The following is a 23,463-nucleotide window of genomic DNA, read 5'->3' as shown; positions in this document are numbered from 1 at the left end:
GTAATAGTAATATAAACTGTAATTTTCTGTAGAAGAGAGAATCTCCAGGGAAGAGCTGATCATTATTTTAGAGGTATTGGAATGTATATGTTATGTTATGTTATGGAATCCCACTTTCTGTAACTCCATGCCATTTTCCAAATCTGTCAATGGGATACTTTTCTTATAAATTTGAAGCTTCAAAGAGTACTATGAGAGGTAAACAAAGACATGTTTATATGAATTATTCAGCAATTTCATTTTGAGATGTATTACTAGAATCCCTCACTATTCCCCATTTTTTTTAGTATGGGGAATTTTTTGCAAACTGATAGAATCTTTCAAAATGGGGGAAAAATGTAAGTGTGACTATTGTAGTAAGTATTACAAGGCAGACCCTCACCTAGTGTAAGTCGGCATAGCTTTAATGACCTCAGTTTATTTACTCCAACTAAAGAGTTAACCTTTTTTCTTCAAAATAAAAGATTGGATTGCAATGAAGAGGGTCTCTTCTCGAAATTACAGCCCCAGAGAGCAGTTCACTAGTGACATAAGCATTATCAATATACATATTTTAATACTATACATTAAATTAACTTCTTTTCTCCCCCCATGTTTTAGGGAGTGAATCTTTACAAGGTGATGGAAGCTGGTAACTTCATCTGCACGGCTTTGAACAAGAAAACAAATTCTAAAGTTGCACAAGCGTCCTTCAAAGTTTGAACTGTAAATAAAAATGTTCTTTCTGCAAATTAATTCACATGCAATATGTCTTGTCCAAGAGCATTTATATAAAGAAAATCAATTGCAAAACCTTTTCAGTCAAGAAAAGAAAGCATGCTATAGCTGTTCTTTATCAAAAGAGTAACTGTGTGTTAGAATAATACATCTTGCCAAATGTTATTTTTAGGAAACAATACATCATTGCAAATAATAAATATAATGTCTATCAATACAAATTCATGTACTTGATACTTTTAAAAGTAAGGAAATCAGCACTTTACTGTCTATTTAAATGGCCTTTTAGCTTGCTTTAGACAAAATTAATTACACGTTCCACAAAAAGTGAATACATTGTTACTTCTTAATCAAGCTGACTTTTAGTACAGTACAAATATTTGAAGTAGTTTATGAGATCCCACATTGTGTGTGGCCTGGCTATTATGTGTTTTATTTCTCTGAATCTCCACTTTCCATTTGCCAGGATAATTATGTTATGAACGTGGAGCCCACTCTAAATTTACTATAAGTAGTTTTTAGCAATAGCACTTTTGTATTTTTACAATGGTTAACATCTGTTAAGTATATGAATGACTTTATCTTGTTCCAAGAGTTTGTGACAACTGGCAGCTTGCCATATCCCCCAAATCTAGTGCAACTCTCATATTTGTTAAAGACATTAAATTCATTGTAGTTGCCTTTTTCATCAGCTGTTTTTAAAACCTGATTAATGATATCCAGCAATGAAAAGAAGACAAGATATACTTTTTAGTGTAACACTGTGGGGGTGATTAGATTTTTGTGCAAAAGCCTCATGCACCAGTTGACATTTTATTTTATGATCCCAGATTATCATCCCCAGAAAGACAGTTTCTGTGATAATGACACCCATGACTGACTAGTTTACATAGAGAGAGCCATTCACAGCCTCCCTTTAAGCTCTTGTGAATTTGGTACTATACCTGAAAATGTCCGAGTGCAACATGATGCCAGTGAACTGCACCATCATCGATAAATCAGCAATGGACAATTTAAAATAACAGTCTCATTATTTCTGTAACCTGTTCAAATCATCCATGAAACTGCTGTAATCTTCTTGCCTGCATCCGACATGCATCCGACAAAATGGGTATTCACTTACAAAAGCTCCAATACTTCTGTTAGTCTATAAGGTGCCACCAGACTCTTTGCCGCTTCTTGCCTGAAACATCAGTTCTTTTACTGTGTCTGTCTATGTAGCCTTCTTCAGTCTTTCATTATGTATCTGCTCTTGATCTGAATTTCGTTAGAAAGCAAGCTCTTAACACAAAAACCCAAAACCTGAGCTATGATATTTTCCCCATTGACATATACTCAGCTCTTCTCGGAAACATGAAAGTTTGGAGAAGGATGAGATTAAAAAAAGTGAAAGATTTACATGAAAAGAAAGAAGAAGGTGGGATCACAGTTGTCTGCAGCCTGATTCTGTCAAACGACAGCACTCTTATTGCAGTCTCTGGGGTTGGGCCATGGTATGAACCAACTTGATTATGAGACATCCAGGTTGTCAGCTGATGTTACATGTGGTTGGAGTTTGGTGCCTACTACTATTACAACTACAAATTATTTTGCCCAGGAATGGGGGTTGAGACAGGACAGTCATTGGAGAGGTCTTTCTGGCAAGTGTTGGTTTTCTGAGGACTGGGTGAACTATTGCTTTTTTTCTCGGAGTTTCGTAGCTACGCTTCTCTGAAGCAGGCATAGATTATTTCCATTAGCAGTTCGCATAGTTGTTCTTCACTATCTTTTACCAGCCTGGAGTCTCCTGGATCCATTTCACAGACTGTGGCTTTAATATTTTTCAGGGCTACCTTGCTTTGGCGTCAGATACAATTTAATCTTTATAGGCGGCTGGAAATTGGCCTTGAGCTGACACATTTATATGTCAGTTTAAGATCTAACCAGACATCATTGAAAGGAAGATTCAGGAAGGAGCTGTAATATGAGTGCTTAATCCAAGGGTTGCAAAACCAGCAACACCCCCCCACACACACAAATATGGGCTCATGAACAAGTCTGGGGGTGGTTGTAAGCATCTTTCCTTACTTTATTGCTAGATGGGAGAGGTTGATAAAATTTACTCCCTATTGTAATATGGGATCATAGAATGCAGCTTGAGAATCACTGAGGTAGAATTACTACTGTTTTCATCCATGCTGTAGAAATGAACCAATTCTACGGTAAAGGGATAGTTTATGTATAAGATGCGCCTGTTTTCTCAGAGGGTTATTTTAAGGGAGGGAGTGTGGCCTCATAATCAGATATGTGGTCTGGGAACTAAGATTCTGTTCCCAGCTGGGTCACTGTGTGACTTATCAGGTTGCTCACCTAGTGCTGAGAGGTTTTTCATTAATTAATATTTGTAAAGCAAGTTGAAATGTTCAGAACCTGAATAAAAAAAGTGTCTAATCTGAGAACTGTCCCAGCAACATTTCCCATGCTTGACTTGTTAATTATTTTTATTTATAATTTATTTATACTATAGTTACTAAATGGAAACATTTTTTCTTCCAATCTCCCTTCTCAGTTAACATCATGATCCTAATGTCCTAGCAGGAGGGCATGATTAAAACCAATGTTAATGTAGCCCTTTAGATCACCCTCCAGAGACATGGTATATTTGCTGAAGAACTGTCACCAGCACGGCTGTACTGGTTAAATGCACCTATTATTTTGCAGTGCATGGCATTAATCTTAAAGGTGAAATAAAACATATCTAAATGTTTATTGAAACAGATATGCTGATGTATTACAACATGCTAGATTCAGCAATTCCAGTTAGCTAAGTCACACGTAAGGCGTTAGTAAATATCAGCTGTCACTCCATCACATACTCTAATGTTTACTCTGGTAAGGTGTAATCCATTCTGAGTGCATTTGCTTGTGATTACCTTTATTATCAGTTGTTCCAATCTGCTTTAATGGAAAATGATACGCAACTGATGAATCTCTTCTGAGTTACCATAGAAACATATTTCTTCCCTCCATTAACTAAGCATTAACTATGAAATCTTTGATAAACTCAAAATATTCCTCTGTAAAGAAATATTCAGGTTATGGTAATCAAAGTTGATTAAGTGTACCACTCTCAGCTCATTTAAATTTTCTTTCAATTTTTATTTTTCTGCCTCTCTATATATTATAAATGTAGAGCAAACATTTTCATTACTGTATTTATATGAGCTAAAATCACCCAAATTACCATCTGATCCTGTACCCAGTGTAATCAATGGTAAAATAATTGTTGATTTCATTGGGTGCCTGAACAGATCCTAATGCTCTATAGTATACACTGAGGTGGAAAATATGTTCTGGCTCATATGTGTGACCGTCTTAGTGTATTTTTTTCAATTTCTCCAAAAATTGCATGATGAACAACTTTACATAAGGATAGTAAGGTGCAGACACTCCATGTCCTATACACATAGAATGCCTGTCCTGAGCCAATCTGCAAAAGTCACTATCTACTTCTCTTTCAAATCCCTCCTGGAGAACCACTTTTGCTGTGATGTCTAAAAGACAGTAGCCAGCTAATTACCATTAGATAAAAGAGCAGTTGGTGACAGATTACATATAGCACATATTATAACATTTTAAAATATGTACAAAACCAAACCTAACTATATATTTATTAGCCATCACTCTGACAGCTGTGCTCATCTGTTGCATCCGTGTCCTTCACTCTTCATCTGTTTTTCAGACTGTAAGCTCCTTGGGGCGGGGAGTGTGGTTTCCTGTATGTCTATAAAACACCTACCACATTTTATAGCAATAATAATAAAATAATGAATTGCTGTTAAAGCCATCTAGTATGCTATAGTACAGAAAATAGAAACATAATAAACTGCAAAGGTACTTCAGGTGTCTAAGGGACTTTAATACTTTTAAAACTGAAAGTGCTGCTGGCTGGGATTTTCAATTGATTATCTATTACTAATATATTTAATATAATAGATATTTAATATATTTAAACTAGAAGAAGTGGCATTAGGAATCAGTAGCATTATAAATGCCTAATCAGTGTATTCTTCTGTTGATGCAGTCATAATGCCCAATAAAATGAATAAGTATTTATGTTTTGCACACATCTTTATTGTAAAAGACAATATAAGAGTGTACATTCTAATGGCACTTTTCACAGGAATCATTAAAATCTCCAAGAAGCAAGTTACCGAGCAACCCAGTTTCGGGAAATCATCAGGGCCAGATGGTTTTCACCTAAAGGGGGTCTTAGGAAAATAATACTTAAAAAAACAGGAAATAATTCTAAAGAAAACAAAGGCCAAGAATTATATAATGTATACATTGTATGTATAATGTAAGTCCATAGGGCTTGAACAGGGCCCTATAGAACATGTAAAACCCATGATGGAAAGGGTAAATTTTTCACCACAGATGGGCCTAAGTGGTATGTAGGGCCTCCATCCTTGAAGACTGGAAAAATCTCTAAAATGGTCTATATCTTTAGAAGGCAAATAAAAGAGATCACCAGAATTACAGTTCTGTAAAAACAGACTGTATCTTGCCACCTTTGCTCTCAACAGGAAGGTTTCCACTGACTTCAGTAAAAATAATGAGGAGTCCTTGTAGCACCTTAGAGACGAACAAATTTATTTGGGCATAAGCTTTCGTGGGCTAAAACCCAGTTCGTCAGTTGTATGGAGTGGAACATACAGTGTATGAAAAGATGGGAGTTGCCTTAGCAAGTGGGGAGTCAGTGCTAACAGGCTAATTCAATTAAGGTGGAAGTGGGCTATTCTCAACAGTTGACAAGAAGGGGTGCAAATCACTTTTGTAGTGCTAATGAGGCCACTGTAAACAAGTTGGTCCATTTCAAACAATTAACAAGAAGGTATGAGTATCAGCAGGGGGGAAATTAGTTTTTGTAATGACCCATCCACTCCCAGTCTTTATTCAGGCCTAATTTGATGGTGTCCAGTTTGCAAATTAATTCCAGTTCTGCAGTTTCTCATTGGAGTCTGTTTTTGAAGTTTTTCTGTTGAAGAATTGCCACTTTTAAGTCTGTTATTGAGTGTCCAGGGAGATTGAAGTGTTCTCCTACTGGCTTTTGAATGTTATAATTCCTGATGTCAGATTTGTGTCCATTTATTCTTTTGCATAGAGACTGTCGGGTTTGGCCAATGTACATGGCAGAGAGGCATTGCTGGCACAAGACAGACAGAGGAAGCCCTAAAGTCCTGGAAATTAAGGAGCATCTAATTAAGGACAGAATAGTAGATTACTTGGATAAATAAGCTCTGCCATGGCCAAACAAATATGGTGGGCTGGATCCCCCGTTGGTGTAAATTGTCATAGTTCCATTGAATTCAACAAAGCTGTGACAGCTTACATCATCAATCTCCCTTCGCTTCTCTAATAGAAAATCATGCTTCTCTCACCTGTTCTTTGAAAGTGTTACTAAAACAAAATTTTAACATAGGTGACCCAATAGACGTAATGATAATTTTCAGAACACTTTTGATAATATTCCTTAAACTGGGACAATGATGGATAAAAGGAAAAAAGTGTCTTGAGTTAAAAATATGCTACAAATATGGAATAAAAAGTCATAGTGAATGGCTAGTCCTCACAGTGGAGAGAAATGAATAGTGGTCTATGACCAATTTAATATATTTATTAATCTATCTGGGCCAGTGATACTCAGACCCCAGTAGTTCAGGAGCCAAATTAGTGATCAGCATTACCCAAAAGAGCCACAGTAGTGTGAATGACAGGGAAAATATTTAGTTTATATATTATATATAAACTTAGATTGGTTAGTAATTAAATCACTGTATTTTAATATCACATGCTTCAGAAAGCCACAGCAGACATATTAAAAAGCCACTTGCCATTTGAGAGCTACAGTCTGAGTATCACTGATCTAGGGTTTTATAAGGTCAACCCTCACTGTGATAGTTGAATGCCTTAATGGACTTAAATCTTTAGGAAAAATATTTGAGTCATTGTTGGACAAGTTAAGAAAGACATCTACTCTGTCTGCAAAAGGAGTTAAAAAACCATACAATGCCTGGTAATATTAGAAAAAGGATCCAAAACAATTCAGAGAATATTGTAATACGATTACATATAACAATATTTCCATATTTAGAGTGTTGTGACTGGTTTGGATTGCCCTACAGAAGTCAAACTTAGAATGTTTCTATAGCAGTGGTTCCCAAACTTGTTCCGCCACTTGTGCAGGCAAAGCCCCTGGCAGGCTGGGCCGGTTTGTTTACCTGCCAGTGGCCATGGTTCGCTGCTCCAGGCCAATGGGGTTGCTGGAAGCGGCGGCAGCCAGTACGTCCCTCAGCCTGCACCACTTCCAGCGACTCCCATTGGCCTGGAGCAGTGAACCGCGGCCACTGGGAGCCGCGATCAGCCAAACCAGAGTACGTGGCAGGTAAACAAACCGGCCTGGCCCACCAGGGGCTTTCCTTGCACAAGCGGTGGAACAAGTTTCGGAACCACTGCTCTATAGGTTTGAAAGACTTTCCTGGCTGAGGGATGTTTCCTATCCATATAAGTACTTCTAGAACTGGTCAAAATTTACAACCCAGAGGGAACAGTAATTGTATCCAAAATGCAAATTTTGAAAAGGCCTGGAGAAAAGCAACAAATGCATACAATATGGAAAATATGCAATATGGCCAGAAAAGCAGGAATGTTTAAAGGGATCTAACCAAGTTATTTGCAGACTATGTCTTTCTGGGTTTTATATCAAGCTCATCATTGTGCTGTCTGAACATCTATCAGAATTATGAAGGCCATAGTAAAAACCAGTCAGTCCCTGAAAATAGTATTTGCTTGCTCTGGTTCTTCAACCACATTTTCACTTTAGGTAAACTTGAGTCTGAGTTTAAACTGCCCAGTGACAGTTTTCAGATTTAAGCTACTCTACAGCTGCACATGCAATGGTCTACATGCCAGGATAAAAGTCTACTAATGAAGTTACAACTTTAGCTCAGTTTTTATAGGCTCATGCTTTAATTGCTGAAGATCAGGGATCTGATGACCAAAGTAGGGGGCACATGATAAAAAGCATATGATTGTTACCCTGCTCTTGGAGCATTGTATTGACTGTAATCATGACCAGCCTATCCCCTACTCTTTGTACAAGGAGCAATCACAATCTGACCCCAAAGGCCTATTATGCACTAGAGAATGGATTGAAATAAAAATGAAATGATGATTAAGCTACTTGAATACCCAGGTATTCAGCAGAAATTTGTTTATTTAATAACTTATCCTACTCTTCAGAAGTTACAACCAGAAAAGGTACAATTACCCAACAAAGCATCAGGCTAAAATACAAAGCCAAAAGAAGCATGATACAGAAATTTCATACACATCTCATGAAGGTACTGTAGTCTAGTATTAAACATTTGTGACAGCACTAGTTAACATATCCAATCAAGTTAGCAAAGTAACATAATATCCACTAAACTTTTGGTATCTATGCTAAGTAAACTGGGGGGAAGGGAAGGCAGATAAAGGAACATATTCAGGTTGCTTAAGGTCCTAAAATTAGGTGTTTTTAAATTAAAAAATTTACAAACCTAATGGTTATTAGAAATATTTACATGGTTCTTTTGTTTGAATAAAAAGAGATTTTTTTAAATCTGAATTTAAATGTATCCCTGCAAGTTTTTGCAATACCTGCTCTTCAGCATTGCACTAGTGGATAGGAGGCATACAGTCAGATTGGAAACAAAACTGAGATGTGTGTCTTTCCATATGGTGACTCCATTAATGCATCATTTCTTTTCAAAAGTATGGAAATATTAAATATGCTAATACTAGTGGTAGTATAGTTCTGAGCTTGGTCTTTTTATACCATAATTTTAAGGCAACAGTGATAATCTAATATGTAATACCCACTTAGTAAATGCTGATCATTGGATTGATCTAGAACAGTCTTTTAATTAGAAAATTAACTACCTTTCCTATCAATTCACATTTCTGTTTGTGTATCTGTACTAGTGTTGATTTAATAAAATGATTGTGTTTAATTTCAAAAAAATAAAATAGGAAGGAAATTATTCTAACTATACAGGCCTCAAAGAGAAAGCAAAAAGTATGGCTAATAACTGTAGAAGTGTCACTAATTACCTAACATAGGTTTTTCATACATAATAATTTTGTAGTCTTCTGACCAGTCATTTCACAATCCACCAAAGCCATAAACAAGAGCCTATTTGAAAGGAAGAATTCCTGGCTTTCTAATAATAGTAGAAAGCTCCCATTCCTAGTCCTGATGGGTTGCAAGATATCGGGGATGAAATTCTGGCCCCAGTGAAGTCAATGGCAAAACTTGCATTGAATTCAATGGGCCAGTATTTCAACCCAGATGTTAAACTTGTGACTGCATATTGTTCTAGTGGGAAGCAGAGAAAGTCAAAATGCATGATAAATAAATAAATACAATTAATTTATCACATGGATATTTCATAGACTATCAGGGTTGGAAGGGACCAGGAAGTCATCTACTCTAACCCCCTGCTCAAAGCAAGGCTAATCCCCAATTTTTGCCCCAGATCCCTAAACAGCTCCCTCAAGGATTGAGCTCACAACCCTAGGTTTAGCAGGCCAATGTTCAAACCACTAAACTATCCCTCCACACCCGTAGCTATCACTGACACACAGACTACATATGTGGTGGCAGTGTCATAGAAATACAGGAACTGCAGAAAAATTTGATTTTGTGGAAACCACATTCAAAAAACCATTTCAACATAAAATTACTGTTCAGCTCTATTTATCTATGTGATAAATTGCAGAGATGTGATAAACTGTATTTATCATGCAACTTTGAACACCTCATCTACACTCTGCTTACTAATCCATCTTTGCTAAAACTAGTACAATTTACCTTAGCAATGTCAAGGAGCTGTCATTTAAAAATAAAATTACCACCAGTTATTAAACAAATTATCTTGGCCTGAAACCTATGCCTCTATTCAGTCTTCAGTCAGTCAGGGGGTTAAGGTGTGATATCTTGTTTCCCAGGTGTGCCAGAAACAGGAGCTTGGTATTAGTAGAACTTCTATTTACTTGATAGAAGTAGAACCTGGAAATCTTCCCTATGAGTGCAGTAGACCTTAAAAATCTTGATATTACATACAGAAAAACTAATTTAAAGTTTAAACATGTCTAAAGTGTATTTGTGATTAATTTCTTTCTCAAGGGCTGGACCTTTGCACTCATAGTGCTAAGGTCATCTGGGTTTGGGTATACAAAAAAACAATAGTACCAGTAACATTCACAGATTCCAAGGTCAGAAGGTACCATTGTGATCATCTAGTCCAATGTCCTGTAACACAGACCATACGAACTTCTCCCACATAATTCCTGGAGCAGATCTTTTAGAAAAAACATCCAATCTTGATTTAAAATGGTCAGTGATGGAGAACCCACCCTTAGTAAATTGTTCTAATGGTTAATTACTCTCACTGTTAAAAATGTACATTTTGTTTCTAGTGTAAATTTGCCTCACTTCAATACCCAGCCATTAGATCATATTACACATTTCTGTGCTAGATTGAATAGCCCATTGGTAAATAGTTGTTCACCATTTAGGTACTTACAGACTGCAATCAGTCTTAACCTTCTTTTTGCCACTCTTAGCCATGTAGCTAGCCCAGATTCATGCTGATATAATATTTTTACACAAACTATGACAGATGCTCAAATGTAAAATTAAAGATTCTCCAGTGTGCAACTGTGGTCACCCAAAACAGATCATGTAACATATAACAACTCAATGCCTGAGTCACAAATACAAAGGAGGCATCACAGCAATACACTCTGCTGCTCCAGACACAGTTATCTGGATTAACCGTCTAAATGTAAAATTATAGTTGTTCTACCTTTCCATCAGCCAGACGAAGAAGAAGAATATTTTACAATCATCTACTGACAGTCCAGAGCTATGGCAAATAGACAGTGCCGTATAAATCAATGAGCATGCACAGGTGAGTGAATTAGTGCAGTTTTAACATTTTTCCATTTGGGAAAGGTTTTGCACATATAAGTAAATATAAAACTTTCATACTCTCAACCACAAAATCCCATCACACACTAGACTTTATAACATACATTTTATTATGACTTATCCACAACAGGCTGGCTACCAAGAATAGCCTTAAAGAGAGTTTGCCACAATATTGATTATCTATGACTGTTAATGGACCATAAAAATCTCAGATGAATGAACTGGTGAGGGATTTCTTGATGGATATGTTGCTCTGCAGGCTCTGAAAACAGAGAGTGTACATTTATTTAATAGTGCAGTTATATAGCTTTTGGGAGGAATCCTGGTTCCTTTGAAGTCATTAGCAAAACTCCCACTGACTTCAATGGAACCAGCATTTCAACCCTTATATTTGCCATGAGCATTGTGGTATAAAAATCAGTCCCTTCACAGAACTTTCTTCTAAATTGTTTCTACCCATGTTTAATCCCATTTTATTTATAGTCTTGATTGATAGTGTCCAGTCACTGCAAACCAGATATATGAAAAGAAATAAACTTGTCTTTTGCATCTTTCTATAAAATTCCTCTTTGATCTCTGTCTCAGAATTTAATAATGTAATTTCACGCAACATCCTACCACTATATCTCTGGCCACCTTTGGTTCTATTCCCCATCTTGTGACATTGTGTGTCTTAAAACCTGGCCATTTAATCTGGCCCAATAAAATGCATCATATTTAACTTGTGTATTTAAACAAACATTTGTGCACTTGACAAAGTTAATGTGTATTTTTGTTTTGTTGCCACTTTGTAAGATACAATGTGGTACACCCTTCACCCTGACAATTTGCCACAGAACCTCCATCAACAATAATGGGACCTGCACTGATAAAAAACTCCACGCATGGATTTGTGAACATACCCCAAGGCGAGTATTCAACCTGTTCATCCCGTTTGCCAGGGAAGTATTCCTGCTCTCCCCCAACATTTTGCCCACAGGTTTCACCCTCACCTGAGATGGAAAGGGAAACTGGAAAATGGAGTCCCTTTCGCTAAGCACAGTGCATTATCGATGTACACAAAACAGCTTTCCATGCCGAGTCTCCTACCTCTGACATGGTGGAGCAGGTGGGTAGATTCATAGATACTAAGGTCAGAAGGGACCATTCTGATCATCTAGTCCGACCTCCTGCACAACGCAGGTCACAGAATCTTACCCACCCACTCCTACGAAAAACCTCACCTATGTCTGAGCTATTGAAGTCCTCAAATTGCGGTTTAAAGACTTCAAGGAGCAGAGAATCCTTCAAGTGACCCGTGCCCCATGCTACAGAGGACGGCGAAAAACCTCCAGGGCCTCTCCAATCTGCCCTGGAGGAAAATTCCTTCCCGACCCCAAATATGGCAATCAGCTAAACCCTGAGCATATGGGCAAGATTCACCAGCCAGATACTACAGAAAATTCTTTCCTGGGTAACTCAGATCCCATCCATCTAATATCCCATCTCAGGGGATTAAGCCTATTTACCCTGAATATTTAAAGATCAATTAATTACCAAAATCACATTATCCCATCACACCATCTCCTCCATAAACTTATTGAGTAGAATCTTAAAGCCAGATAGATCTTTTGCCCCAACTGATTCCCTTGGAAAGCTATTCCAAAACTTCACTCCTCTGATGGTTAGAAACCTTCATCTAATTTCAAGTCTAAACTTCCTGGTGGCCAGTTTATACCCATTTGTTCTTGTGTCCACATTGGTACTGAGCTTAAATAATTCCTCTCCCTCTCCTGTATTTATCCCTCTGATATATTTATAGAGAGCAACCATATCTCCCCTCAACCTTCTTTTAGTTCGGCTAAACAAGCCAAGCTCCTTAAGTCTCCTTTCATAAGACAAGTTTTCCATTCCTCGAATCATCCTAGTAGCCCTTCTCTGTACTTGCTCCAGTTTGAATTCATCCTTTTTAAACATGGGAGACCAGAACTGCACATAATATTCTAAGTGAGGTCTCACCAGTGCCTTGTATAACGGTACTAAAACTTCCTTATCCCTACTGGAAATACCTCTCCTGATGCATCCCAAAACTGCATTAGCTTTTTTCACAGCCATATCACATTGGCAGCTCATAGACATCCTATGATCAACCAATACTCCAAGGTCCTTCTCCTCTTCCGTTACTTCTAATTGATGCGTCACCAGCTTGTAACTAAAATTCTTCTTATTAATCCCTAAATGCATAACCTTACACTTCTCACTATTAAATTTCATCCTATTACAATTACTCCAGTTTACAAGGTCATCCAGATCCTCCTGTATAATATCCCGATCCTTCTCTGAATTGGCAATACCTCCCAACTTTGTATCATCTGCAAACTTTATTAGCACACTCCCACTTTTTGTGCCAAGGTCAGTAATAAAACGATTAAATAAGATTGGTCCCAAAATTGATCCCTGAGGAACTCCACTGGTAACCTCCCTCCAACATGACAGTTTGCCTTTTAGTAGGACCCATTGCAGTCTCCCCTTTAACCAATTCCTTATCCACCTTTTGATGTTCATATTAATCCCCATCTTTTCCAATTTAACTAATAATTACCCATGTGGCACAGTATCAAACGCCTTACTGAAATAGAGGTAAATTAGATCCACTGCGTTTCCTTTATCTAAAAAATCTGTTACTTTTTCCAAAGAAGGAGATCAGGTTGGTTTGGCATGATCTACCTTTTGTAAAACCATGTTGTATTTTGTCCCATTTACCATTGACTTCAATGTCCTTAACTAATTTCTCCTTCAAAATTTTTTCCAGGACCTTGCATGCTACAGATGTCAAACTAACTGGCCTGTAGTTACCTGGATCACTTTTTTTTCCTTTCTTAAAAATAGGAACTATATTAGCAATTCTCCAATCATTCGGTACAACTCCTGAGTTTACAGATTCATTAAAAATTCTTGCTAATGGGCTTGCAATTTCAGGTGCCAATTCCTTTAATATTCTTGGATGAAGATTATCTGGGCCCCCCGATTTAGTCCCATTAAGCTGTTTGAATTTCGCTTCTACCTCAGATATGGTAATATTTACCTCATATCCTCCTTCCCATTTGTCATGCTACCATTATCCCTAAGATCCTCTTTAGCCTTATTAAAGACTGAGGCAAAGTATTTGTTTAGATATTGGGCCATGCCTAGATTATCTTTAACCTCCACTCCATCCTCAGTGTTTAGTGGCCCCACTTCTTCCTTCTTAATTTTCTTCTTATTTATATGGCTATAGAACCTTTTACTATTGGTTTTAATTCCCTTTGTAAGCTCCAACTCTACTTGACTTTTAGCCTGTCTCACTTTTTATCCCTGCATGTTCTGACTTCAATAAGATAGCTTTCCTTGCTGATCCCTCCCATCTTCCACTCCCTGTATGCTTCCTGCTTCTTCTTAATCACCTCTCTAAGATGCTTGCTCATCCAGCTTGGTCTACAACTCCTGCCTATGAATTTTTTCCCCTTTCTTGGGATACAGGCTTCCGATAGCTTCTGCAGCTTTGATTTAAAGTAATCCCAGGCCTCCTCTACCTTTAGATCCATAAATTCTTCAGTTCAATCCACTTCCCTAACTAATTTCCTTAATTTTTGAAAGTCAGCCCTTTTGAAATCAAAAATTCTAGTTGCAGATTTATTTTTGTTAATCCTTCCGTTCAGTTTGAACTGAATTAGCTCATGATTACTTGAGCCAAGATTATGCCCTACAACCATTTCTTCTATGAGGTCCTCACTACTCACCAAAATTAAATCTAAAATGGCATTCCCTCTAGTCGGTTCAGCAACTACTTGATGAAGGATTCCATCAGCTATCGCATCTAGTAAAATCTGAGCCCTATTATTATTACTAGCACTGGTCCTCCAGTCTATATCTGGGAAGTTAGTCTCCCATGATCACGCAGTTTCCATTAGTATTTACTTTATTAAAAACATTAAAAAGGGCTCTATCCATATCCAAATTAGATCCCGGAGGCCTATAGCACACCCCAAGCACTATCGTGGGCGAGGCTCTACTAGTTATCTTCCCCAATATAATTTTTGCCCAGATGGACTCTGTCTTATCCATTGCATCGCTTCTTATTTCTTTACATTCTACCTCATCATTGATATACAAAGCTACTCCACCCCCTTTACCTTTGTTTCTGTCTTTCCTAAACAGCACATACCCTTCAATACCTGTAGTCCAGTCATGACTACTATTCCACCATGTTTCTGTTATCCCTATAATATCTGGTTTCACTTCCTGCATCAGTAGCTCTAGTTCCTCCATTTTGTTACCTAGGCTCCTCGCACTGGTGTACAAACATCTTAATTTTTGCTGTTTGGCCTCGCTCACATTTTGTACCCTATTAGGCACAGTCATTCTACAGCCAGTATAACCTATTAGACTAGTATCCACACTGCCCTCACTCCTTATATACATTCTCCTACCCATGGCTGTATCCTTTCTTACTTCATCTTCTTCCCTCTCAATGCTAAAATCTGGCGTGGAGATTACCTGGACATCTCCCAACCATCTCCACCAAATTCCTAGTTTAAAGCTCTGTTAATTAGTTGTGCCAGCTTCCATCCTAGAAGTCTATTTCCTTCCCTACTCAGATGAAGTCCATCCCGAGAGAACTGTCCTCTGTCCGTGAACGCCTCCCAGTGGCCATACATCCCAAAGCCCTCCTTATAGCACCACTGCCTAAGCCATCTGTTGACAGTCATAATCTTGTCAAACCTTTGTTGCCCTTCTCTAGGAACAGGCAGGATCCCAATAAAGATCACCTGAGCCTCAATTTCCTTAAGCATCTTCCCCAGCCTAGCATAGTCTCCCTTAATACTTTCCAGCAAGAATCTAGCTGTATCATTTGTTCCCACATGAAGGATAATTAGAGGATTCTTTCCCGCTCCCTTTAGGATCCTTTTCAACCTCAGGTCTACATCCCGTATCTTAGCACCCGGAAGACAGCACACCCTTCTATTCTCTGGATCAGCTCTAGTTACAGGCCTGTCTATTTTTCTCAATAAAGAATCCCCGATCACATAAACCTGCCTTTTCCTGGTGACAGTGCTATTCTCCAGTCTCTCCCCTGTTCCCTCTGGCTGCAAGTTCTTTCCATTCCTATTTTCCCTTATAATCCTTTTCAACCCATCCTGTATCCTCCTGGGGCTTATATTTGGTGTAGTCTCCCTTGACTCTTCCCCTTTTCCTATAGGACTAGCCTCTCTTCTCTTCTTCCTTGCCCTTCCACCTTCTGCAACTACCTGCTGAGCCCCTTCTTCATTTTCCAACTCTGCAAACCTGTTTCTAAGCTCTATTTCTCCTTCACTAGCCCATCTTTTCCTCTGTCTGGTTCTTTTAGTCACATGCTTCCACTGACCACTTTCCTCACCCAGTCTCCCCTCAAAATTCCCCAGCCCTACTTCCATCTGTAAGTCTGAGCTTTTCCCTTCAGATACCTCATGTCTTTGCTTCATCATCTGCTCAAACCCCTTCCTAAACTCAACCAGACTTTCCACCTGCATCTCCAAACCTCGGATTTTTTCCTCCATCAACTCTATCAGACGGCATTTTATGCAGAAAAAACTCTTACCAGGTCCCCCCTCCAGGATCATGTACATACCACAGCTTCCACATCCAGTCATCCCCATTGTGTCTTCCACTACAGGAGTCACTCCCACAGCTGCCTCCGTATCCATCATAGCCTTCCCACCTAAGTCCTGTTAATCTTCTCCTCCAACAGAACTCCCACTCAAACTCCCCTGTTTACAGCTCTGTTTGCTAGCTCCTGTGCCGCTGCAGCTGTCTGGGTACCAGCAGGCCTAATTCATTCTAGCACTGGGATACATTGTACTGCATTTTAAACACAACTACAAAGGTAGAGTCAAAATATGAGGAGAATAACTCATCTCTAAAATGCCAATTTCCTAGTACCAAAGATTTGTAACTTTGTCAAATTACCTGGTCTTTAAGAGAGCCACCAGGATTACTCCCAGGATGAGTCCTATGCAAGATGTATATGCAATAATATAGATTGTTTCACCTATGAATTAAAAAAAAGGAAAATTACACAAGGACTGTATTGTTTTAATAGTAAGGATTCTTCCCTCTCCTATTGTTGCAAAAGCTTTCACATCTGCCCTGCAATCAGTTGGCAAATATCCACTCCAACAGGATTCCATATAGAGAGAGCTACAACTTACCCCATGTGGAAGTTTATGGTGGTGCAGCATTTGACATCCTGCTAGGTAAGTGGTGTTTTTCCATGAGCACATTACACCTGGCTACCTGTTTGATTCCAGGTTGATGTTAAGGTGTTGGTTTTAATTTAAAAAACATGAATGGTCTGGGACCTACCTATCTAATAGACCCCCTCCCCCAATGGCATATTACCACAGTTGCAGGGGCACCAGAGCAGGAGCCTCATTGGTATAAAGAATTCATGGGCTGCTGGCAGGGTATTCTCTGTTCAAGCCCCGGGCCTTTGGCATTCTCTCCTTCCCATGAGCCTCTATCCAACAAATCCCATATGCATGTATTTAATGTGACTCCTTATGTGCTGACAATTAAATATGTGCATAAGATATTTGCTTGGATCAGTGCCTGGGTCTGTAAAAGCCTACATTCAATATTGCTAAACTCAAGCATTGAAAGAGAACACATCAGACCACTACCCTAAGATTGCTTAAAAATAATGAGATTTAAGAAAATAATCAATTTGCGGTGTTTCCTATGTGCCTTCTGCTTTCATAGGCATTTTTGATTTTTTGGAAGAAAAATTCAAAAAAAATGTCATTTTTTTCATCAAAGAAATCCAAAAATTAGTCATAACTGAACGGTTATGAAATAGTTCAATTCTGACACACACAAAATTTGGACAAAAATATTTGCTTAAAAATGTTCAGTTAGCGCTACTGGCAAAACCACATCATCGTTAACCTTAAGGTCATACTGCAAGGCCTAGCTGCTCTCCCGGCTTCCAAGAAACGGGGGATTTGGGCATCTGAGTAGTGGCAGGGTACTCTTCAGTGGGGCAGAGGAGTGCTTGAAGGGCTTAAACTTCATTCTATATGTTAGCTGTGGACTGGGTGCTGCTTTTAAAAAAAGTTGTCAAACGTGTCCAGAGCCTGGGATAGACATTCTTTTTCTTTACAGTATAAACAAAAAGAATACATCTATCGGAGATATATACATATATATACACACACCCCCTCCCCCATAAATATACTTTAAAGTGAAGTCAGATTCAATATATATGTACAATAAACAAATGAAAAAGCACAATAAGAGGGGAAGAAACTGATATTAAAGAAATATGTGGTTAAGTTTCCACACAGAGCTCTCACACTATGTCCCCACTCGCTGTCTACTAATGGGCAGACAGGTATATCATTGGAATTAAAACAAGTTATGGAACTGGACTAGATGACCTCCTGAGGTCCCTTCCAATCCTGATATTCTATGATCTTAGGATGATAGACGACAACTTTTCACATCATGGACAGCAAACGAAAATGTCATAATTATGTATATGTTCTGGTTCCATCCCCTACTCCATGAAGAAATAATAGTCTCAGTTTCAATATATATTATACTCCGGTATCTGCAACCTTGTATGTGTAGTATAGCTGGGATAAAGTTGCAAATCTGGCTTATGACAGTAGGTTGGTGTCGCCAGCCACACTAGGAGGATGAGTTAAGTAAGTACAAGGATTTCTATTCTGTTTGTGGAAAGTGAATGGCATAGATTGCATTTACTAGTTCATAGTTGAATGGTGGACAGGGGAGGGTAAAATGTCAGCTGTTCTGATCTCAGCTATTAGGTGTTTGGAATAATGTAATTACTTACATAGACCTAGCGCTAAGTGACCTTTTTTGGCCAAAAATTGCAGAATTCATGTCAAATTTGCCGAATTGTTTTGGTTGAAAAAGATTCTGAAAAATCTGACTGTTTCATTTCAACATTTTTGAAAGGAAATGTGTGATTTTCTGAGTCAAAACAGTTTTGTTTGACTTCAAATGATTCTTTTTAGACTTTTCAGCACAGCCAGCAAACCAAAAAAATCAGTTATTTGCACAGCTTTACATAGATCAACCGTTTCCTGATTCATTACAGTAGGCAGGGTTGTGACTGACATGGGTCTGCTCCCCTGTGAAATGTTGGTATCTCTAATCACAACATGCTGGTGGAGTGGGAGAGAGTCTAGTATGTAGCTCCCTTACTGTGGTTGTGTGGTAATTCTCAGGGCACTTCCACCATGGGCTACAGACTTTACCTAGCCATCCCCTTGCACACTTCCTGTTTATAGTGTGGGAGAGAACAGTGACAGTATGTAGACTATATAGGAAGTATAGGTAGAGTTGGTTGTATAGATGTAAGAAGACATCTGACTGCAGAAAGAGGCTGGGAGAGGAAATGAGTTTTTCCAGTGCATGGAACCAATCCTCAATGGTATTATTAGTGTGTGTAAAGCTGCTTATATTTGTGTACATGAGAGGATGATATTGAATATTCATTGGACATATTAGTGTTTATGAGGAGTCCTCACAAGTTGTCTCAGGGTCGTCCCCCCCACATTTATAAAGAACGAAGTTCACAATGTTTTATAATTTACAAATTAAAGTCAGTGAAGCTGAACTAGTCTCAGGTCCTACAACATCTGCTCTATTTATAAACCATGTCAATTGCTTGTTTATCTGGACACTCACCACTGCAGAGCTGCACATTAGAAAACAACTGAAATCCCTGTACACTAATAGCAAAATAATATTAATTTGCCAAACACAATTTTTATTGTTTCCCAAAGAAATAAATCAGATTTCTGCATTCTTAACTTCCCCTCTTTACAAAACATCCTTTGCACCCAAAGTTCTGGATTGAGCAAAGTAAAATTTTATCTTCACACAAATATTTTTTCAGATTAAACAGTAATCACCAATATCTTAAATGATCTGGATCTACAACACTGTGGAGGACAATTTGCATAGGTTAATGTATCAGCCATGCCAGTGAAACTTATTTCAACAAAGTGTGTCTGCTGGTGGGCAGTAACAACCTTTCATAAATTGTTTTTTGGGGGGAATGTTTTAAATTCAGATACAATGGGTGAATTCCTGACTCCATTGAGATCAATAGAAAAACTCCCATTGACTTCAGTGGGCCAATGATTTCACCCAATATGTACCATGATAGTGGGATAAAGACTCATTTTGAAGCTTTGTTAACTGTATAGAATATACATAATGTTGTAATTGCTTTTAAGGACGTATGGGATTAAGTCAATGCGTTTTAATAATAACAACATGCGTAGTATATATGGAGCAAGAAAACTTGTCCCCTTTTATCACCACAGAAAAGTTAAAAAGTCAGTACAAGACAGGTAAGAAAATTAACAAGGGTCCAGTACCATGAAGTTAAATGTGAAATTACTGCAACTCATATGGCATGAAAGAATTTTCTTTACCACTCTAAAATACTTTTGCTAGAGAGTGCAGGGTCTGGAAAGCCCCAGACTTGTACTGCTGTTTGCACCTGAGGGGACACCTATGCATGTAGGTGTAATGTCTCAAACAGAGTTGTCTGCTTGTGGAGTCACTGTAGGGGAACAGTCTCCAGATTGCACAGTATGGTTGAAATGCTGGTAAATTAAAAACTGCCCAGGCTGGTGCTAAGTATTGTGTGGTGGCTGATGAGGAACACTTCTGATATGGACCCAGGGAGTGTTACTTTAATTGGACTATGTTCTGTTTCACAACTACATTTCTTGTGGTTATAAAGGGAAAGATTTTTATATTTTGTACCAGCTTTTTATAATGAAATTAAAATAAAAAAACATAGTTAAAATTACTGAAGGATGCTTTAAAGGTAGAGAAATATTATTATGTGGGATTACACACTGGTGGGCTATACCAAAGGAGGTGAGCGTGCATCCCCGGTTCAAACTTTAAGCCTATTATTAATGGTGGTTCAAATGATTACAACTACTGTGGTCTTGAGAATGTATTGCTGGATAGCAAACTTAAAAAAGAAAGCCCCCAAAAAACAGGAACATAATGCAAATGAAACAAATGCTAATATAAAAAAGTAAAACAAAAGCAGCGGAATGTAGGCCTTGTTTGACATGAGTTATTGGACATGGGTGAGGCTCATTTTTTGGGAGACAGGATTAGGGAAGTAAATGGATCAACAGGCAGGAAGCAGAATGTCTGAACTAGCTAAGATAAGGGGGAACACCCAAGGAACCATTTACAATGGACAAGATCACAACAAATAAGATAAGCCTGGAAAGCAAGATGACATACAGAGTACGTCCTGCATGGGCAGTGTAGGGACAGAACACGCAATACAGAAATTCCTGCAGAGTAACCAAGCCAATCTGAAAACATCTGTAAATGTATTTGAAGGAACAGGTTTGCTGTGTAACTATGTATGTGTGGTACACCCTATACCCAGCTCCTACATTTGTGTGTGATCAACTCAGTGTGGCTTTGCAGTATGCCAAATAAAGGAACCCGAGTGATGAGACTGGAGTTGAACTAAGCTCTTGGGGAACTGAGTGAAAACAACATCTACACAGAAAATCCCCCACCCAAAGCAGTGAGTCTAGTGTAGAGATACCCATAGAGTCTGGGTCAATTGACTTGGGCTTGCGCTGTGGGGCTAGAAATAGCAGCGTAGTTGTGCCCGGTTAGGCTAGAGTCTGGGCTCTGAAACCCAGCAAGAGGGGAGGGTCTCAGACCCCAGGTTCCAGGCTGATCCCAACCACCTACACACTTATTTTTAGCCTGTCAGCATAAGCTCGAGTCAGTTGACCCAGGCTCTGAGGGTACCTCTACATTGCAATAAAAGACCCGTGGCATGGCCTCGCCTGGCCCGGGTCAGCTGATTCAGGCTTGCGGGGCTCAGGCTGCGGGACTAAAAATTGCAGCGTAGATGTAACGCTGGCAGACCCCGGCCTGTGGCGGGCCGAATTGAACCTGGGACTTTGGGGCTTAGTGCATGAGCCTCCACTGCATGAGCTAAAAGCCATATGGCTGTTAGCTAAGGCCATAGAGCAGACTCATTAATCTCTAAGTGGTCTCCGTGCCACTTGCTGGGACAGAACACCACACTCAGGAGGTGTGTGGGTTACATAGACATTCAGGCTCAGGCTGAAGCTGGGGCTCTGGAATCTAGCGAGGGGATGGGTCTCAGAGCCTAAGCTCCACTCCAAGCTTGAGTGCAATTTTTAGCCCCTGCAAAACACTGCAATTTTTAGCCCCTCAGCCTCAGCCCTGTGAGCCCAAGTCAATTGACCTGGGCTCTGAGACTTCTGCTGCAGTGTAGATGTACCCTGAGACTCGCTGCCATGGTTGGTTTTGGTTGTTTTTTTTTGCAGATATACCTTTGGTCAATAATAAGGATTTGAGCACTTGACTATTGCCTGCCTAGGCACTCCCACTGCATCTTCTGCTATTATCATTCAGTTTTCAGAAATCTCAGCTGAGTTGCTCAGGCAGGTGGTGGGTGAGAGCAACTCGGGCTACCCAACTCTTTCCTATTCTGATTTGAAGGAAGCCAGAATGTATTAATTTTAAAGTGCAGTCTGTCGGGACTGTAGATGCTAGGTCAGTAGTTAAAATCCCAGGGCAGTCCCAACATAACCAGAACCATTGGTAACTGTGCACAGACAGTCTGGAGAGTAGCTTTAAACTTTATTCAACCTAACTCAGGCTGTGTCTACACTGCGCACCTTACAGCAGCACAGCTGTGCCATAAGGTAAGCAGTGTAGCTTCTCTTTGTCGGCAGGAGAGAGCTCTCCCACCAACAAAATAAAACCACTCTCAATGAGGGTTTTACCAACGACAGGGCAAAGTAGATGGCCTCAGATGAGATTCTTCCTCTTCCTGGGTCCTTCCCTGATCTCGCTCTCAAAAACTAGACAAGCCATTTACAATACACACTTTGCTTCTCTACAAAAGAAAAAGGACACTAAACTATCTAAACTATTACACGCCACAAGGGGCCTCAACAGTGGTTCCCTTAACCCATCAATATTGTTAATCTACCCAACTATACTCTTAGCCCAGCAGAAGAATCTGTCCTATCTTGGGGCCTCTCCTTCTGCCCCTCCACCCCCACGAACATGATACAGTTCTGTGGTGACCTAGAATCCTATTTTTGACGTCTCCGACTCAAGGAATATTTCCAACACACCTCTGAACAACATACTAACCCATAGAGACCTTCCTACCAAGACTAGAAGGATTCTGGGTGGACTCCTCCTGAAGGTCGAAACAGACTGGACTTCTACATAGAGTGCTTCTGCCGATGTGCACGGGCTGAAATTGTGGAAAAGCAACATCACTTGCCCCATAACCTCAGCCATGCAGTACACAATGCCATCCACAGCCTCAGAAACAACTCTAACATCATAATCAAAAAGGCTGACAGAGGAGGTGCTGTCGTCATCATGAATAGGTTGGAATATGAACAAGGGGCTGTTAGGCAGCTCTCCAACACCACTTTCTACAAGCCATTACCCTCTGATCCCACTGAGGGTTACCAAAAGAAACTACAGCATTTGCTCAAGAAACTCCCTGAAAAAGCACAAGAACAAATCCTCACAGACACACCCCTAGAACTGGGGTATTCTATCTGCTACCCAAGATCCATAAACCTGGAAATCCTGGACGCCCCATCATCTCAGGCATTGGCACCCTGACAGCAGGATTGTCTGGCTATGTA

The 23,463-nt window shown here is 39.3% G+C and overlaps 2 protein-coding genes across 7 annotated transcripts in view; one reads left to right on the top strand and one right to left on the bottom strand.

The window, feature by feature from the left end:
- Window positions 1–3,152, top strand: part of HMGCLL1 (3-hydroxymethyl-3-methylglutaryl-CoA lyase like 1) — a 117,158-nt gene extending 114,006 nt beyond the window's left edge. For all 6 annotated transcript variants that reach the window (XM_043510387.1, XM_038397786.2, XM_038397787.2 and 3 more), the window contains one exon: window positions 601–3,152. In XM_043510387.1, the coding sequence (XP_043366322.1) occupies window positions 601–702 (102 nt within the window). In that variant the 3' untranslated portion in view covers window positions 703–3,152. The remainder of the gene's footprint in view (window positions 1–600) is intronic.
- A 7,153-nt stretch (window positions 3,153–10,305) lies between these two features.
- GFRAL (GDNF family receptor alpha like) overlaps window positions 10,306–23,463 on the bottom strand; it is a 36,811-nt gene continuing 23,653 nt past the window's right edge. The window contains exons 8-9 of the mRNA XM_043510386.1: window positions 16,697–16,778; window positions 10,306–10,994 (exon numbers count right to left, since the gene is read on the bottom strand). Coding sequence (XP_043366321.1) covers window positions 10,922–10,994; window positions 16,697–16,778 — 155 coding nt within the window. The 3' untranslated portion in view covers window positions 10,306–10,921. The remainder of the gene's footprint in view (window positions 10,995–16,696; window positions 16,779–23,463) is intronic.

Source organism: Dermochelys coriacea, chromosome 3, assembly GCF_009764565.3.
Source record: "Dermochelys coriacea isolate rDerCor1 chromosome 3, rDerCor1.pri.v4, whole genome shotgun sequence".
Taxonomy (NCBI): domain Eukaryota; kingdom Metazoa; phylum Chordata; order Testudines; family Dermochelyidae; genus Dermochelys; species Dermochelys coriacea.
Note: the sequence above shows the minus strand (reverse complement) of the source record. Positions and strands in the feature narration are given on the sequence as shown.